This window comes from Pyxicephalus adspersus, chromosome 7, assembly GCF_032062135.1.
Source record: "Pyxicephalus adspersus chromosome 7, UCB_Pads_2.0, whole genome shotgun sequence".
Classification (NCBI taxonomy): Eukaryota; Metazoa; Chordata; class Amphibia; order Anura; family Pyxicephalidae; genus Pyxicephalus; species Pyxicephalus adspersus.
Window position 1 is genome coordinate 51,127,841 of NC_092864.1, and position 20,228 is coordinate 51,148,068.

Here is a 20,228-nt window from a genome sequence, read left to right on the forward strand (position 1 = left end):
GTTTGACCAGCCTTGGACATTCAAATGTGATTGGTAATACAGAAGAAATGGAGGATGTTATAAAATAACTTCAGAAGGCATACTGAGTTACCTGGTAAAGTAAACTAATTGAAAACATGTATTTTAGATGGATTCTGATGTTCCTATAAACTTCTCTATCAAGTGTTTTTTTTCTTCAATCCATAATACAGCCTACCTTTGTACAGTTACTTTAACTTATCTTCATTCCAGGCAGAGCTGTAAAGCTACTACTCCACTTATTAAACTCATGTTATAACTAGTAACCTGATATTCTGGGAACACCAGTTGTTGAATATACAATATATATGAACATATGGGAGCATCCAGGTCAGATGTTTTTAGGTCTGGGCTCTACGTGCTATCCTCCCACTCAATGATCACAGTGTGACATGGCCTGAAGGTGTAAACTCACTTATAATTGAGATCATTAATAATTAGTATGTTAGTGTACTAGACTTAAAAATTAACTATCCTATTCTGATCAATAGAATTTAATCTTTTAATTTTGTAACAGATATTTCAGTGAAAAATCATCACCTTTAAGATAATGTGAGTTAGAGCCATTTTAAGAGTATTTATGGCCGGGATGAAGAATATTGTGCCCCTCCCCATTTTTTTAAATGGCCACCACCTCCTTCCCTCCAAAATGACTGTGCAATTTCTGACCTCTGTGGCTCTTGAGTTGGTCCCCATGCTCTGTATACCCAACAATTTTGTGTACATATCAGATGATGTAACAGGACCATTCCATTACCATGCATGGACAAAGTATTACACATTGTGGTGGTATTTGTCATACTATTGTGTTATTCATTCCTAAAGTCTTAGTTAGCATAATATTAACAGGTTGATTGGTATATAATGAGTTCCCCTGTAAGAGTTGTAAACCCTTAATTACTCTGTATGCATACACTGAGCACTAACAACCAATTGGTTAGTAAGAAGAGAATGAAGAGATATATGGAGAAGGAGGGTGTGGTTAACATACATTAAATAATGAAGCTCAGCGCAGTGTATTAGCTTACTGAGAAGAATATCCCATAACAGAAACAAAGAGTATCTGGATATCATTATCTGCAAGAATGTTCAATCATCTGTAAAGATGGATCTCCATCTGCTAGGGGCCTAAAACACCTGATGTTCTATTTCCCAACAAAAGTGGAAGAAATTTCAAAGTATATATATATATCTGTATTTAAATATATATATCTGACTTGCAATGCCATTTAAGGGCCAACCTCATCTTTTTCCTGTTTACCCTAATATGTAAACATTTTTAAATATACCTATACTCACTAAAAAATCATAAATGCTTTTACAAGTAAGTTTTAATTTAGGTTTATTTTATTTCAAAAGTGGTGCAGCCACATGAAATTATTTCAAATGCAGTAGGGGTCCAGCAATGTCTTCCTATGATGAAACTAGGTCTGGAAACGAGAGGACGAAATTTCAACTTCAAAAAAGATAGATAAGTTAAATTTTGTTTTTAAACTTTACTTTAGACATAAAGACTATGCTGCCGTAATTGCTCAGCTGGCATGTCACAGTCACCACTAGACATTTTACCCTCTAAGGAGTAATAATCAGTAGTGTTGTCTGGTCACCTGGTAAGGAGCTCAAGGAATACGAGTCACAAGGCCATTCTTCTACAAAAAACAAATCCTATGGCCAGTCCTCAAGAGGAACACAATGCTGGTTCCCCTAACAAGTATTTGTCCACAGGGCATGTCTCAGCAGATAGGTTCTGTGTCTTCATCATTCTGCACAAGACCTCCAGTGACCCCTTCACTAAAAAAAAGAGTTTCTGCTCACTTGTTTCAGTTGTATACAATATAGGTAAGAGGTAATATATATCAATGTTCAGGGAACTACTAATATTACTGAAATTGTTAGTTCAAAATATGACATTTCTAATAGATTTAATGCATATTTTTTATTTTTAGTTGCAACAAATATTTATGGAAATGGGGAATTCAGTAATGATTTATAATTGATAAAATAGACATTACCAAATTTAGAAATTTTCATGATCAACTTGCAAAAAAGTAAGCACTTGAAACAAAGATCAAAGATAAGTAGTTTTCTAAATGAAGACATTCAAACTATGTTGATTAGAAACCCTTATATTTAATTGGACCGCCTTTAGCTTTGACTGTGGGGCATATTTGCCATGATATTGTTTTGAAAAGCATTTTCAATGTCATAACATTACTTTTTTGCCAGGGTCAGTCTATAGTATGTGAAAATGTCCCATGCCCGCAAAGCACAATTTCAGCCCAATATATCCTAGCATCTTGGAATATGGTATTGGCATCAAGGCACAAAAAAAATCATTGAAAAACATGGTACATATTGGTAGCCAGTTGGTCTAATTTTTCAGGCACATAAAGTTTCTGAACCTAAGCCTGACCACTGGTCCATCCCTATATCATATTTCTACCCCACAGGTTTGGGACCTTTTTTTAACCAAGCAACACAATTTATTGTTGAAACTCCAGAAATAGAAAAACACAACTAATGTGGAGAGCAGACCCAAGTATATAAACATCTGAAGTTCCACGCAAATCTTGATTTTCCTGGGGGACATGCACCTTTCTAAGTCCTTAGCCTCCTTGTTGGACTAGAAGACCAACTATTAACTGAAGGAGTTCACAGGGAGGCCTTCAATGTAGATGGGGCCCAACTTTTACAGGACAAATTGGCATACTACCAATGGAAGCAATCTTGGTTAATGCCTTTTCGATTATATTCTGTGTAAAACAGTACAACTACATTAAAATTAAAAGCTAGTATTTGACCTCTGACTGGCTTTCTATGCCCCCATTGAATAGATTTCCTGTGGTTATCTGCTTTAGTAGCACTTTAGTAAGTGAAAAGAATATTCTCCAAAGTGAGGGGGAATCTCAACAGCTGTCCTTAGAAACATGTGTTCCCAGTCGTATATATACTCCCCCTCTCCAAAGATCTAGAACTGGAGTTTATAAAGAAACAAAAGAGATGAAAATGCAACCTTCATGATAACTGAACTCTGGCCGTATGCCAAATCTGAAGTAGTGGTTTCTCATGCCTATGGAACAAGGAAGAGGTGACCGCTCTGTGTTGTGAATTGTGATCGCCTTGGACCAGGTTGGTATAGAAATTCCAGCTTTTGCAAATGCATTTAAGCGCTAGTACAACCTTTCCTGTTATATAAAAAGATGCAACCCTGAACCCCTACCCACAAAAACAGTTCTCTAATTCGGAATTTTGAGGAACATTGCTTTCATAATATGTGATTGCTCACGCATTCTAATATTTTCAAGGTTTTAAACTAGTCAACTACTTTTAATCCATTTGCCCTTAACACAAAAGATGAACATGTGCTTTGTCAGTGCATAGCAAAACAGTAGTCTCTCCTAATACTCACCACCCTAACCAGCTGCTTTTGTTCACCTTGCAACCCACCCCCACTATAGCCTGCAACATGGAAAGGAAAGGTAAGTATGTGCTGCTAAATGACAGTGAATCTGTTGATGTTGACAGTTTAAAGAATGCATGGGGGCAAAGTAGATCAGACATGTTAAATATTAAAAAATATATTCCTGGCATTGTTGGCTATAAATTAAATAATGTTATATATACACATATACAAACATGTTTACATGTATAGCTGCAGTACATCACGTCAGATTAAAACAAAACTGTAACCTGCACCAATGTGTTCTATGTATTAGGTTTCATATATAATCTAATATAACCTAATTTCAAAAGAAACAAAAACCCTCAAGAAATGTACAGGTTTATTTATAATGCAGTGACATTTAGCAGTTTTATCTACAGTGTTCTCCCCAGAAACTTTTTTCAGCCGGGTGGTAGGAAGCTGTAGCCGGGTGGTAAAAAAGGGGGTGTGGCAAAACACCTGTGTCCCCTTCACATGAAGGCTGAGCTGTGTGCAATCCTCTGAACGGATGACACAGAGCAGCCTGAGATCTGTGCATGCGAGGAGCTGCCGAGAGCTGGGCGGGGTATTCAAATCAGCCGGGCGGAGCAACCGGCTAAAAACCTCTGGGGAGAACTATGATCTAGTAGAGATTCTTCCAGGTGCTTGTGTTTTAGTTAGCAGTGATTATTTCTCACCAGATAATGTTGCTGATCGGCAGATTTACTGCTTTATAAATATTCACCTAAAATTGAAAATTTTTATTTAAAAAAAAAATCAGTTAGTTAGACAACCGCTAGTGGTCATCTTTAAACCAAAAATTTTAAAGAAGAAATAAATATATGTAAGTGAGCCTTATAAGGGTGCATTCATTAGCCACAGATGTGCCGAACATTTCTTGTTAGTAGCACACAAAATACTGTTAAATACAGCTATTTATTGTTACTCGGATATGTAGGAAGCATCATTTGGGCTGTGTTCTTGCTCTGGGATATATCCCTTAGCGATCATAGTTTAATACCACTGAATCAATAGTGCTTAATTCTAAGTTCACTCTTTAAAGCCTATCATCAAGCAAAGTCAGCAAGCTAAGTTCTGTCTAGTGACTAAAAATGTCCATGTCAGATGAAAGAGGCCTTTTAAAACTAAAAACTGATGTCAGCTAGCTAGTATCAGAGACGATGAATGGACTGACTTATTTTGGTCAATACTGCCTTGCAAATCTCCCTTCCAAGTTGTACCTTCTTATAGAACACATCCTTATAGAACACATAAATGCTATGTTACTTTGAAATGTACTAAAACACTTCCAGACTAGTTCACTGAAACTGAATGAAAGAATGAATGCAAAAAGTTGATGTCTGTGACCTGTCAATTGTTGTTTAATGCTTCTGTAAAATTAAAAGTGAAAACTGATTGGTTGCTACTGCCAAAGTGCCTCTTTTGAGCTCATATTCTTTACACCAGTGTTAGTAAATCAGCCCCTCATTTATCAGCATACTAAGAACTGGAGCTTTGAATAACACACTGAAACATGTAATACTCTAGGTGAATGGTATTTATTTAGCACTACTACTACTACTACTATGTATGCAATTGCTAATTTCTCCCTTCCTTATGGTAACAACAGTAGGCTATATCTGCATAACGTGTTGAGTTTCCATTAGAAGCCCATATGATGGGCAGACAAGGCAAGAGGGCAGTTGGGAGATGGGGACAGAGGGTTGTCACAGTTTAACAAAAAAGGCCTGTACAAGGATTTTCAATGCAGGGTTGACTGGTATTATCTTAATAAAAAGTGCAGACCTAAAAATATTAAAAATTTATTTGAAAAGTATTTCATGTTAAAGCCAAAATGACAGGGGAGACAGGTTCAAGGCTGAATAAAGGGCATCCCAAGGGAGCAGGGGAACTCCTAGTCTTTGAACATCAGTGGAAACAGTAGTCTAGGGCTCTGGCACAAACAGCCAAAGCTACCCATATTGGGTGTGCAGCCAGAAGCTTCCCATGGCATCAGCTGGCTGACTATACAATAGTGGAGAGAGCCCAGGGAAGAGAAGACATGGCAAGTATACCTGGCAGCTTAGGGTAACATGGCTTGATGTGGCTGGGGCAATATCTGGAAGAGGACAAGGAACACTAGGTACACATGAGAGCAAAAGGTACAGCTTTATAATCTGCCAACATTACACTTATAGCTATCCTTCTGGTGATCAGTCTTCATTTCAATCTCTCATATGCCACTGGAAACAACCAAGGCCCATAAATGATCAATGTGCTAAACATTATTTTTTCAGACTCTTACAATAGTCAAAATTTACAAATGGTCATACTTGCACATGGGTTTTGTTCCTGTCAATAGCAACCAAATAATAAGCTAGAAAATGACCTGTTTCTCTGTTAGTACTTTTTCTTTATTCTCAAGCTTGAAAATATGTTGGCTCCAACTGGGTTTGTTTGAAAATATGTTGTCTCCTACTGTGTGTGTTTATGTGCTAATCTTTAAAATCAGAAATCCATATTTGTTGAAGGTAGACCCTTTTGTCAGAAGAGATTCTGCAAATTTCTTCTCCAAACAAATCTTTTTCCTATCTGTTTTTTGTGTACACTGCCTATACCTAGTATAATGCAAGTTCCCTAATTATTCATGGCATTTATAGGACCCCTATACATAGGAGGTACATGACAAGTGGTTGTCCAATTAGTGTTCTCCCTAGCCCCACCCAGCATTTTTCAGTAACTATTCGGCTGTTTTGGGGAAGTTACTAAAAATTTAGGTCACAATACAGGGGCCACCACCCACCTACAGTTTCTTCCGACCCAGCTTAAAAAAAGTTCTGGGGAGAATATTGCCAATGGATGAAGAGAGCAGATGCCGGACACGTGTTGAAAATGGTGGCAGCAGCGATGAAAGAGTTACAACAGACATGTACAAATACTTCTGTATACCAAGTGGAAGACAGCACAAGATATAACTGACCTTTTACAGATTTATAAATTGCACTAATAATTCTATTAGAAAAAATGTGTGACTTTTACAGAATGTCATAACTAGATAAATATGCAAGTGATCTTGCAAAAAAAAGTAAAAAAAAAAAAAAAAAGAAAGCAAAGCAAACACGTTACATTTCTTTATGAGATACATTTTCAAATTTCCAGCCCACTAAATACATGTTTAAATACACGACACCTTCTTGACAAGTAAAGTCAAAAGTGTAAGCACCCCTCTAAGCAAACATATTACTCATCCTTCTTGATGAAACATTGATTTAAATCTATAAGAAAACAGCTTTTGGTGAGATGAAACCCAAAATCAATTTGCTGTTTCCAGTTAAGAAAAAAAAATCAATTCCCCCACTTGAAACTGCGTGGAGAGAGGCCTTCCCTGCTAGCATGCGGTCTCCTCCACTGCAATTCAACACACAGCACAATTACGAGGAAGCCTGCTATTCAGCGTTTGATTTCTAAATAACTAGTCGGCACAACAGATATAGGAAGGATTTCAAAGCACTTGAAATAGTGTGTTTAAAAGGCGTTTAAGTAAGAAGTAACCATTGCTGGGCTTTAATGAAGGAAATGTATAGTATGTTCATTGTTTTTCAGTTAAAGATATATCATGGATCAGCTTACCCTCCATTAACTTCACAACCTTAACTGAATGTCTGAGTTGCTAACCCTACCTACCTGCAAGCATGCAAAGTATATATATAGAGCTAACTTTGCTGATTACATATGCAGTGGTTATGCTTCACTGTGCCATTCCATATTACAAGTCCTAAAGTTGGCCAACTCCAGCATGACTCATATCCGACCTCTATCTGACACAGCAAGCCTGTAAAGTGAACTTATTAAAATTTAGGTCACGATAAAGTTGACATAAATGTCCTTCACATGGTTGCCCTTATGTCAAGTTCAAAATATTAAAATACAGAGGAAAATCGTAATTCTACTTACTGTATTAAAGTTTGGGAAAAGACCAACACTGGGACTACTATCCATTGGAAATGATACAAACGGCTTTATATCCAAGGAGGGCTGCATCATGAGGCTCGGGGTTCGTACTAGCGCAGGGAGGGTGGTGGTATGACATGTACTTCCTGCAAAATACAAAATCATCAAACATTTATTTCATTTCACTAGTAAAGTGTACTTGTTCAGTGTAACTAACTACAGTAATTATACATTATCCCATACTGCTACAATTTTGTGTGATCACATTGAATGCACTAAATGTTTGATGCATAGCTTAGCATAGGATTATCCAAACGGTGGCCCGCGGATCACACATAGCCTGTTGACTTTGAAGTTATACAGAGTGGCAGCAGAGTGCCGAGTAAATGCAATGAGTTTGAGCACCTGGAAGTGCAGATTATCCTACCACTGTCAAGTGGAAAGAACTTCTGCGTGACAGTGATGGAAGAATTCCAGCCAAAGGCAGTGAAGCAGTGCAGAAATGTGTAAACACTAAACACCAATGTAATGCATGAACATTTCTGCTCATGTCATTTCACTGACATTTGGAACTTATTCCTTTTCCCTAAGAAACCAACAGTATGGGTTTTTTTTTCAATGATCCGAGCCCTATATCACACTACATAATGCCAACAATTGAACAGAACTAACAAACGAGACTTATGCTACTCCCTGACACCAACAACAGGAATTTTAGATCACATGATGTTGTATACCAAGAAGTGCTAATATGGTTTAAACTTCCCTATAATTTGTTTCTCTACAAAGATCTTACTATTCCAAATGTATTCCCATGCCTACCTAAAGTGTAACCTTCAATGTAAATAAATGCAAAACTTGTTCATAGTCTTTTTAAATCTGTAGCCTTTAAAAAATTCTTGGCATTTTAACATCAAAACGCACAAAGCTGCCTTTAATCTTCAACTGCAGCTTTCATTTAAAAAAAACAAACGGGGGTTTACCAGGTATATCCTTATTTAGATCCTTTTACTAGTTCAGTTTACTAGTCTCCCATCCCTGCTTTAGCATTGTTACCCCATCACCCAAAGGCCGGGGAGGCCTCAAAGTGGCCATGCCATCATCCATGATGCAGGCATGTGCCACTATTATGATTGCCAAGAAGCCAGTCCTGAGCAATGATGTGCACATAATGCTGGACCAATATTCTGAACAATGCTACAAAAGATTAGTAGAATGGAGATGCAAGAAGAAAAAAAGGTAAAAATAGATGAAAACCTTTTATTAAAAAAAAAATGACAGTTGCCTATAGTGCATTGGCAAACTAAGGGTTATATTTATAAGCATGCGAATGTGACTTTTAGCAAACATTTATTGGTGGTGATTAATTTACAGTAGATTAACCATATTTAACAGGAAGGTTCGCATACAGAGAATTTTTTGGTGATTGTTACATGTCTTCTTTTAAAAATAAGTAAGGGGCATGCCAGGCTAGTAACGTAGAAGCAATTTGCAGCAACTGCAAATCTTTCTGCTTGTTTTCTCTGACAGTTAAGAGACATTTTCAGGTTACTTACTATTTCGCTTTTTACAATGCTCATCTATGAAGCTACTAACCACTGGGGTGCCATGGACAGCAGGTTTATTGGATAACATTTGAACCTGCTGAAACTGGCAATTATATTTGCTCAAAATGGTACACATGCAAAAAAAAAATATATATATATACGGTAAATTTCTTGGCATTTCAGTGACATAGACATTTTATTTACCACAATTCATTTTTCCCTACTTAAAAAAAAGAACCTTGCAAAATCCCTGTTATGAAACTGCCAGTGTTAGATGGGCCTTATGGTTTACATCAACGTCAATATAGAAATATATGCTTATCTAATTTTGTGTTCTGTATAAAAGAAAACCCTCTAAATGTTCTCTGCAGATAAACAAGTTGGCAAGAAAACAGAGTATTCCTTTAAGAGGTTGTAGCATGTAGGTGTCAAACACAGTGCTACAAAAGGCAAGATGTGGAGCCTTTTTTTCTTTTTACAAAATGAGCCAAATCTAAGCATGTGAAAACTGCATGTCACCAATTAATTAAACAGAGCAGTATTATTTTTAACACAAAGTTGCCATGTTACACAGTTTGAAAACAAGTGCAGTCCTGGAGTAGGAGAATTCCCTAAAGGGAGATTATTATAAAAGTAACAAAATGATGATTGGGTTATTCTGGGAAGGGAAATTTATCTGCAACTCCCTTGGCTTTGCAGACAAAGAATGCACTATATTTAGGATGCAGCACACAACTTTAATTATAAGCAACTATTGGAATAAAACGTAAGCAATCAAGTAATATAAAAGAACTGAAACATTCATTATTGGGACTTTCTCGCACAGCAAGGAAAAATAATGCAAGTAATTGACTTCCTTGAAAAGATTCAATACCTTTTAAAAGTAAAACTTGTATTTAACAAATACATTTTCTAATAAAAAGCGTGCCGTGAGATAGGAATTGTTCTGCATTAGACACTGGTCACATGACTCATTCATTACATAACCACTTGGCAAACAGGGGATGAAGGAAAATAATCAGTATCACAATTTTTGTTCCATTAAAAATGTGATTGTGATTCAGAAGACATTGGAAATACATTAGTAGAAAATTCTTTATTATGTTCCCCTCCCCCTTCCTCTTTATATTTGGAAGGCTTTGGAAATTAGGCAAACTATGTATGTGCCCATTTTTCTGCAAGCTGATTGGCAGCTCCATTCCTAGTTACTGAAAGAATGCTCATTTCTGAATTTTGGATTAAGGTACAGCCAAATGCTCCTCTATAACATTCCAAACAAGTGATGCACAAGCCCAAATAACTTTGTGGGGGGGGCTCACAGTGGGGGGGGGGGGGGCCAGAGACAGAGGCAGTGCTGCTTCAAAAATCAGTGGGCAGGACTGATTGTAGTGTGTTGTACATCTGAGTGTGTTCAGATGTACATTGACAAGATACAGACTTCTAAATCAGTGGTGACCCATTTTCAGCATCTTCACCCTGCTGTAGTGTAAACCAGAACAGCTGTTAGATATAAAATAATAACTTTCATTTCTGTTATATAGGTTAACTGCCTATTTTACACAGCACACTAAAAATTAGTATAGAAGCACAGTAGGCTGCACTGTGCACTTACAATGGTCAAAGAGATTCCAACACAGTATGCAACCATTTGCCAAAACCAACATGAACCTGAGCAGACATCATGGCACATAAAAAAATAAAATCCTTAATTTTTCTTGTGAAAATTGAGCTTTCTGTGTCCATATTTGTCCATATATTATTTGCTGATCCTTTAAAGAACCCTTGTCAATATATGTAATAATTCAACAAAACCTATAGCATTATAAAATATAGGATTTCAGGCCCAATGTTAGGTTATAAGTGCCCTTTGTACATAGGCAAACATGAGCATCTAACCCTTGGTGTAGAGGGAATCCCATGGCAAGGGTAGTTTTGTAATCAACTCACTTTAACACAAAACAATTATCCTCCCATGTTTTTTTTTTTACTAATATTACATGATGCTCTATTTTAAAGCAGCCCTGTTACTATACTAACGTTCCCCAGGCAAACTTTACCAAATACCTACCTCTCTATTCACCTGCACAGTTAATCACAATGTCCACTTGGAAACCATTACTAGCTGGAATGTCTATGCTCAGTCCCCTGTAAACCCCACTGCATTCTCCTGCTGCTTACATCTCTGTATAAAAGTAGTGACATGGAGGTCAGAGGAACATGGAGACCAGCAGCAGAAACCAATGCATGATGTGAGGAACACAGGCAATATTTTTAATTACCTTGACACTGTACAGTGTAATCTCTATTCTTAGCCTGACATGATCATAGAGGCTGAAAAGATCTGGTCTTGGGAGCCTGTAAGAGGAGTCCAAAATCTCTGCTACTTTCTGTGACCAGTGATCAAATGTAGAGGAAGTGTCAGTGGAGGGAAAATAGGTTACCATACATGGTTATAATACTCTGTAAGCACATTGTATGTTAGAGTGTGAAGACAACCGCTTATCTCTCCCATTTACAGGAAAAAGGGTAACCCTCCCTACTATGTAACAATTAATTCTTGCAAACCTAAAACTTGATGCATACCTCAATTACACCAGTTTTTCACTAACCTTTTTTTATTAGCGCTCCTCTGCCACTGCTGTGTTTGCGCAGGCACACCGTTACAACTGGAGGTACAACCCCATGGTACCAGGGCTATCTAAACTGCTTTGTGACTGAGTATTTGTTTAGCAGTTTGAGTTTGATTGAAATAAACACCATGACACCAGAACAGTAAACTTCAACAAAAGGCAAGGGATTTTCTCAGCTTACATCATATATTCTAACACACTGTATCGGTACATAGGCCTCCTAGACTGACTACATTTACATGCAGACCACTCAAGGAAACTCCCATACAAGAAGCTGAAACTAAATGACCAACAATACAGAAAGGTAACAGCTGAAAGGGAAGGGCAAGAACAGCAAAGATTGGCAGGAGTGGGTTGATAATCCTTGTAGTCCATCAAACAGGAAATTAGATGGGCTTAAGATATTTTTTACAACTCGTAAAGCCTGTGTGAAAGTCACAATGTGCAAGGTAATAGGACTAATGGCCTTCGGCACAGAAGATGCCAATCTAAACATATACGAAAAAAAGTAATATTTATATCTGGAGTTTACATTTAAATAGTAAACAGTGCAGCCCCCTTAACAATTGTGACTAATAAGAGGTATAGTAAGATGAGTATGGCTAATTTTCTTCAAATTTATTCTGCAAAGATTGTTTTTTATACCAAAATTAACAAGATAATATTTCTTTGTTCCAAAGTTCTGAAAGTCTGATTTAGTCATGATATTGCAGTGGATGAAAACCATCTAAGCAAGCAATAGAAACATGCACATTTATCTAAGATTGAAACACAATATTGCAGGCTAGTACAAGGTTTCGGAGCACACCTCCATCCTTTTTCTCTCTATCTACATCACAGAATGATATCAGAGATCTCTGCATTGTGCTAAATGAACCATGATTAAACACAGCAGGTGATATACTACCATAATATGGACTTACTATTCAGTATGAAAACAAGGAAATCCTGAAGATACTGAAAGCAATTTTATTACCTTTAGCTTGATATTTCTAGGCAAGCAAATTGTGCCTGTGTACATCCATATCAAAGGAATACCTTTGCATCTAATTACGTGTAGGTGTTGAAAATAGCAAATGTAGACATTGTTTTTTAAGATATGCTGGTAACCAGTGGGCTTTTACAAAGTACCAGAAGCACCTAATTCATTTTGTTCTGGAGGAAAAATAGAGCATATTACAGTGAAAACCAGATTCACCTTGCTAAAGTAACCCTTTACTAAACCTGGTAAACTGATTACATGGCTAAAATGCACATTTGTTTATTAAACTATGAAGGGTGAAGATATTCAATCTATAGGTCAACCTACAAGCATATGCTTCTCAACATGCGCGTTAGGACTACTGTCTTAGGTATAACCAATAATGATCAGCATTTCCAGCAATTTTAATTATCAGAATGGGCTACAGTACTAAGAAGTAAAACGTGTAGGGGGCAACAGGGTAGGAAGACAAAGGTAAATATATAGTATGATTGAACTGCTCTTATTTTACCTGGATTTATTAAAGTGGATAAAATATTAGTTTTTCCTAACAATCTAAAGAACAGCAAAGAATTCAAGCATTTTGCAGATTTTCAAAATAACAAAATGTTAATCAGGTGAATATAATTCAGTGTTAAACCCAGATTTTTTTTTAAACTGGGTGGGAAAAAAAGTGGGTGGGTATTTGCGTCTTAGAGCATAATACATTTTTACCTAAACTTGGTACCTAAACAAATGTGTCAAGGGCGCAGCTTTATTGATTATTATTTATAATTTTTTTTAATAAACTGTAACAATTTGTAACTCCTAGAAATAACCAGCCTCAGTCACTGATGAGTTGTGAACACCAATCTGAAGGCACCAAAACAGTTTTTCCCAACCATGCATGGCCATCCAGCTAACCACATCCCAATGAAGAAATAATCAGATAGCTTTTTGGATGCTGACAGGATATAACAAACCAGTTAAGCTTTGAAAATATATGAAATAGGACAAGATGGTGGTAACTTACTTTCTGGGTAAGAACTGAAAAAGCGAATAAAACCCCTTCCCTTACAACCTTAAAATGATCACTTCTGTACCTACCCAAAAGAGTAAAAGAAAACAAAAAACGTGATGGGATGCTCCTGCTTGCAGTCCTCAATCCCATGTGGGTACAACTATAATCCAAACCAATCTAAAGAGAATGGACGTCCACCAACACAAAACTGCCATTCCTTCTTCTACCTCCCCTCAGGGATCTTCCCTTGTTTTACTGCAGTTTCTAGGTCTATGTCTTGACTATAAAAATGATTTTCAGATGCCAAGCACTTCTGAATGTGTCAGATAGAAGGAGAATCATACCAGTTCATGTTTATATTTCTAATGAAGGTGCATTGACACTTGTAAAATAGCTCCTAGTGGTCTTTTGCTTTTTGGAAATGTTAAGTACTCCTTGAAGCTTGTATTCAACTAAATATAATATTCATGATATTCATTAATTACTGCTAGAAATCTATTTAAAATCATAGAAAGGCAGACTATGTTTTTTATTAGATCAGATAAAAATTGAGATTAAAATAATATATTGCTATAAGCCTTTAAAAAACATAAGACTTAATTTTATTGTAACGGTGACCGTGAACCAATGTAATTATACAATATAAATTGTTGGCAGTGGCAATTTCATTACTATCCACAAGTTTCCTACAGAATCACAACATACTAAAAGGAGTCAATTGCAATGTGCAGAAAAAGGATATGCATATTGTAGATTGTCCTTGCTGAAAAACAAAAGATGAAAGCTCAGATGCTTGCTAAGAGCCACTATGCTTTGTATGGAGCACACTGGCAAAGTGAAATATGAATTCCACATTAAATATATTAAAACTGTGGTAAATCTACTCAAGATTTCAAAATGTTACCCTACATAAAAGGGTAGATAACTCTTTTATATAAGGTAAAAATGACCTTCTTATTTGTTTTTTTTGGGGGGGTGCAAAGCATTCTGGGATACTCAAATCACACATCCCAGGAGGCTTTGGCTGTTCTTTCTGTGCGTGAGATTGAGCTTTTTCGTCAATGGGGAAAAAGAAAAATCTGATCTCATGCATGTGCCACATCCCCATCAGCCACAGGCAATGTCATGCAATCTCGCACATGCGCGGTGTAAGATCGGGTGATGTAGGCGAAAGTGGGGCAAAGAAGATGGCGGGAGAAGGAGGATTCCAGGACGATGTGGGACCTGATCCAGAAAACCTCTGGAGCGATCAAGATTTTATGTTTTTTAATTTACTTCCGTTTTAAGAGGAATATAGAGCTTTAAAACCATAAACATCTTTCGGGAATTAGACAGGTGCTGCTGTAACATCCCAACCACAATGAGGGTCGAAAGCGTTTGTTTGTCACCAGTTTTGCAACACTGTTAACTACCCAACACGTTTTAATAACCATATATATGTATCCTTATGGCCAACCATCAAAGATCTTTTTGTGATAGGTAGACCTTCCTTATGGATTGGGTGGCACTCATGGGATGATGTGTGAATGCCGCTTAGCCCAGAGTATTGTGTGTCCAGACCAGAATGATTACAGGTCATGTGTTGTCATGAGCTCACATTGGATTGGTTAGGGATTAGCTGATATTTAGCCTAGTAAACCAGCTACAGAAGAAGGATGAAGAAGACTGCCTGTAAATGCCAGAAACAAACTAAAGGTGAGTAATACAGTGAAAGCTGCATTTTAATAGTTATTTTGGGCACAAAATAAATATTTGTTACAGCCAACTGCAGCTTTGAAGCCAAACATGAGATATTGTCACAACCAGCCTATTGTGAGAAAAAATATCACTATCAATAAAAATGTTGGTGCTAAACTCTCAGGAATGAACAAAGAAAGGACACTGTTCTGCTTGCATTAAAACAAGCATCTGAGTGGATTTATTCATGGGAATCGTAGTATGAAAACCCACATTTTGCAAGTCAATCTGCATACCATTTATATGTTACCTGTAGGTGTAAGAATAGTTGTATCACCAGTAAATAAATATATATATATACTGGTTTTTGTGGGTTATAAAAAATAAGTAATCTCTATATACTGACATAGTAATGTAAATATTCTACAAGACCTGGACTGTGTGATTACATTTGAATGCCGACAAATCTAACAAGATAGCTGCAGGAGACAACAAACCATACCAGTGCAAGAAGCTGGCACGCATCATCTCCTTCACTGACTAATGCATGGAAATATATGAATTTAATGGTCACCGAGATAATACATCCTCCACTTTATCACTGATCCAAGCAATATATTCTTCTGAATCTGTGTGTACAACATGCATGTAAAATAAATCACATTTATCTTACATGAATAAATAAAACACTTTCATCACAAAAATGTCTGCAGACATGGAAAGCGATAGCTTTTAGTTTTTAAAGTATCTTCAGAAACTAAAGAACAGACATTAAGGAGCATCTCCAGGAAACAAGTAAACTCCATCAGTGCACAGCTATGTTATTCACATAGCAATAAAAGCATGATAAAGAAAATCCACTTCATTCACCTTATGTTTAAAATAGATTCAGTTGCAGCCAAATTTAGCAAATTCTTCACAGGGCTTTCATGCAGACCTAAACCATCTTCTGATATGACCTGGTCTATGTAACACCCTGATGTGTGTGCACCATCTGCAGTAAGTCCAGGGGAGATGGTGTTGGAAACAGTAGGCATACTTATCTACAATTTAACAAACTCCATTTCTGAAAAAGTAATAGATAAGTACAACTACAGGTAATTTGTGTCATTTATTCTGCAAGTGGACTGTTAGCATAGGTATTAATAACACAGCTCAAAAAATATATATGTTTTAATGTATTTAGTGTATTTCAGGTCTGCTGAATCGAAAATTGGCCTCAGTTTCACTGAATTTGCTCTAGTTCTTGTTATACGGGAATGGGAATAGACGAATTTACCAACAACAAATGTTAACACAGGATATTATTATCAATCTTTATTTACACCAATGTTTTGCATTTTATATATTAAATGTAGCATTATTTTCATGAAACTCTCATTTGCCTTCTTTTTATTCATACATTTTCTTTTTTTACACAAATATGAGTTCTTCAAGAAGAAGTTGTTTAAATGACCCTAATTGTATTGTGCTTCATTTGGGGTGAATGTTCTCAGCAAAAACAGAGAATTTGTGAAACAAGCATATCTTGCATATTTTGGTTTTAAATGGGGGACCAAGGTAAGTATTGGGCTCCCTATATGGTATGCAACACTTGTGTAGAGTGTCTACGTCAGTGCAAAAGTGGAAAACTGAAAAGTTTGAAAGTTGGTGTACCTATGGTATGGCAAGGGCCCAAAAATCATCATGTTTGTTATTTTTGTGCTGTGAATGTAAAAGGCTTCAATGGTTACAAGACAAACAAGTCGGAGTACCCTGATTTGGAATCAGCAAGATGACCTGTGCCGCATGGTGCTGATGCTCCCATACCAGTGTTCAGTACACTCCCTGATATTCCTGTATCCGACATGGAGGATATACAAAGTTTGGAGTGTAATCCAGGAGTTAGCAGTGGAAGTGAATATGAAGGAAGTGTTCCATCAAACCAGCAGTTCTCCCAAGAAGAGCTCAATGATTTAATACGTGACCTACGTCTGTCAAAAAAAGACTCTGAACTCTACATACTATATTTCAGTGAAGATGGAGACATTGTGTACTGTTGTAACGTCCCTGGACTTCTAGCCCATATCGGAGTACCAGAATACCGAGCAGAAGACTGGAGGCTTTTCATTGACAGTTCCACTCAAAGTTTGAAATCTGTTTTACTGCATAATGGCAACTGCTATGTATCAATTCTGATTGGTCTCTCAACAAAACTTAAAGAAGATTATGAAAATATCCAAATGGTCTGACAAAAGCTTTGCAATCATGAACATATGGTCCATATGTTGTGTTTAAAATGGTGAATTTCCTACATGGACAGCAAAGTGGTTACACAAAGTACCCATGTTTCATCTGCTTGTGGGATAGTAGAGCAAAGCGCGATTACTGGAAAAAAAGTGACATGGCCTCCAAGGGAAAACATGAAAAAAGATGCAACTAACATCAACAACGAGCCAATGGTTGACAAATAAAAAATAATTTTCCCTCCACAAGTCTAGGGCATCTGTGCCTACTTTTGGCTCACCCACCTTGCACTCCCCTGCAGCCAGCACCAACTCTGCTCCTGTATCCAACTCTCTGCCTACTTACTGGCCAGGTCATGTTACTCTCGATCATCTGCTTCCTTGCCCGAGAGGACTAGAGTGTTCCGCAACAACATCTGAGATGTCTCGTCATCAGCACCCCCTCTGCTGGTGGGTTTGGTGTCTACGGCAAACATGACCCACACTCATTACATGACATCCTCTATTTAGGAAGTGGCTGGCAACAAGAAGGCTGGCAACAAGTTGCCTGGACAAGCAGTTCCTTGTGGTTCAGCTCCCAGGTTTCTATTGCTCCAGTTTCTGCGTTCTGTTCCTGATCCATCTTTGTAATGACCCTGGCTAGTTTCCTCTTGAATCCTGATTGCTGGCTTTCCTGACCTTTGGCTTTGTTCGATTATTATTTGGCTCTCGCTCTGGCACTATTTTTCTGTTTCTTCTAGTTAGCAGTCATCTGGCTTGGCAGGGACGGGGGCCGCAACCTGGCAGCAGCTCGCCGCACAACAACCTCATCTCTAGAGGTTCAGAGAAGACCGAGCTACTGCTTAGACCCTGTGCATGTCTCCACCCACTGGGTTGATGACAAAGAGGGTCCACACTTTGCCCCGTGGAGCCGTGACACCTCCACTACACATAAAGTTGGGATTAATGAAGCAATTTGTTGGAGCTCTGAACAAGGACGGTGATTGCTTCAAATGCATTTGTAGACTCTTCCCTGGATTAAGTACTAAAAAATTAAAAGCAGGAATCTTTGATGTACCCCAGATTCGGAAAATGAAAAATGATTTGAATTTCACAAGTTACATGACTGATACTGAAGCTTCTGCCTGCCACAGCTATGTCATGGTTGCCAAGAACTTCTTGGGTAACCATAAAGCATAAAATTATGAAGAACTGGTACAAAACTTGCTCTTAAACTTGAAAAATGTGGGTGCTACTATGAGCATAAAGGTATACTATCTCCATAGGTATTCACAAAAATTTCCAGAAAAACTTTCAGTGATTTCAGTGAGGAACAAAGGGAGAGGTTCCATCAAGATATAAAGGTGATGGAAGAAAGGTATCAGGGTAGATGGGATAGACACATGATGGCAGACTACTGCTGGGAGCCTTCAACGTGATTGTCCTGATCATTAGCATAAAAAGAAATCATACATACTGAGTTTTTCAATTACTTCTTTGTGATTAGTTCTGTAAATATACTGAATATAAAATATTTTGACTTTAAGTATTTCAAAAATTTTATTTTGTATACGTAAGCATTTCTAGTTTAATTTTGCCTAATTTTCATGTTTCATTAGTTTTCTATGAGGTTATTATTGAGGTCATTATTTCAAGAAAAGATTTTTAAGAAAATGTTTGTTGACCAGTGTAATATATTAAGCACTAATTAAATTTTGGCTTCAACGTGTAAACCAAACAATACAAACTTCTTGAACGTTCTTTTCTTTTGGATTGTTAAATACACAATGAAAAGTGTTATGTTATATCTTTTCTAAAAGTACAAAAATACTTATTGATTTTGTCAGAAATTCTGAGCCATCCTGTGCACACTTCCTGTGTTATCTCAAGGCACCCCCTTGTTTCTTATGTTGCACTACAGAACAATTAATGCCTATGCTATGAAATCAGACAATTGGGAAGGGTTTTTCAATTTCAGACTACAAGATGGCAGGTGATATCTTTCTACAAGAGTAAATCAGGAACAATGCATTTCTCATGTATCTACATGGGAAAAAAGGAGGATAAACATTCACCGTACTTCATGTTTTTTCACTGACTTAAAGTTAAACATGTATATTTGCTGACATGTATCTTAAAAATTATATTATTATTACTCAAAGGGATCTTTTTATAAAACAAGAAATCTGGAAACAAAGAATTGTTGTTATATTGTGTTATGTTTCACATTAACATAAATATGGAAGGGCGTTTAATTGAATGGATTACCAATTCACCACAATGCTACCAAAATTGGACATGTACCATTTTCCATCAAGGTGAAATACAATGCACAGTATATGTAACTGTGCAATGCAGTACCCCAGAATGCAGGTACCGCGGGGTATATTTTATTAATACATTCAAAGACACTCATTAGCAACTTATATGTCCCCCAACAACAACTACTCTAGCAAATGTACTGTAAAGCATTGTAACAAAAGTTGTATTTACATGACAAAGTGCCATATTTCTAGTAAAAAACAAAATAAAAAACAGCCACACTGGAGCAAACCTCCTGAACTTAGAGAAGTATGGGAAGTCTCTATGACAAGCAATTAGTATTATTGCTTTCATACTGCTACACTTAACAATTTATTTTTATTCTCAAAGCCCATTTACGCTTTTATAAATGTGCAGCATTTCAGATACTTTAAGATTTTCAGATATTCTAAGATCGAGCAAAAACAACAAAAGAATGTTAAAGAAATTCACTAAATGACAAGGGGCAATCTGAGAAGTTTCTGAAACATTCAACA

At 37.0% G+C, this 20,228-nt stretch overlaps 1 protein-coding gene across 1 annotated transcript in view; it reads right to left on the reverse strand.

Moving 5' to 3' along the window:
- Positions 1 to 20,228, reverse strand: part of ZNF385B (zinc finger protein 385B) — a gene marked incomplete in the record, with an annotated part of 278,010 nt that overhangs the window by 69,525 nt on the left and 188,257 nt on the right. Inside the window, 1 exon segment of the mRNA XM_072418408.1 lies at positions 7,394 to 7,536. Within this exon segment, the coding sequence (XP_072274509.1) occupies positions 7,394 to 7,536 (143 nt within the window).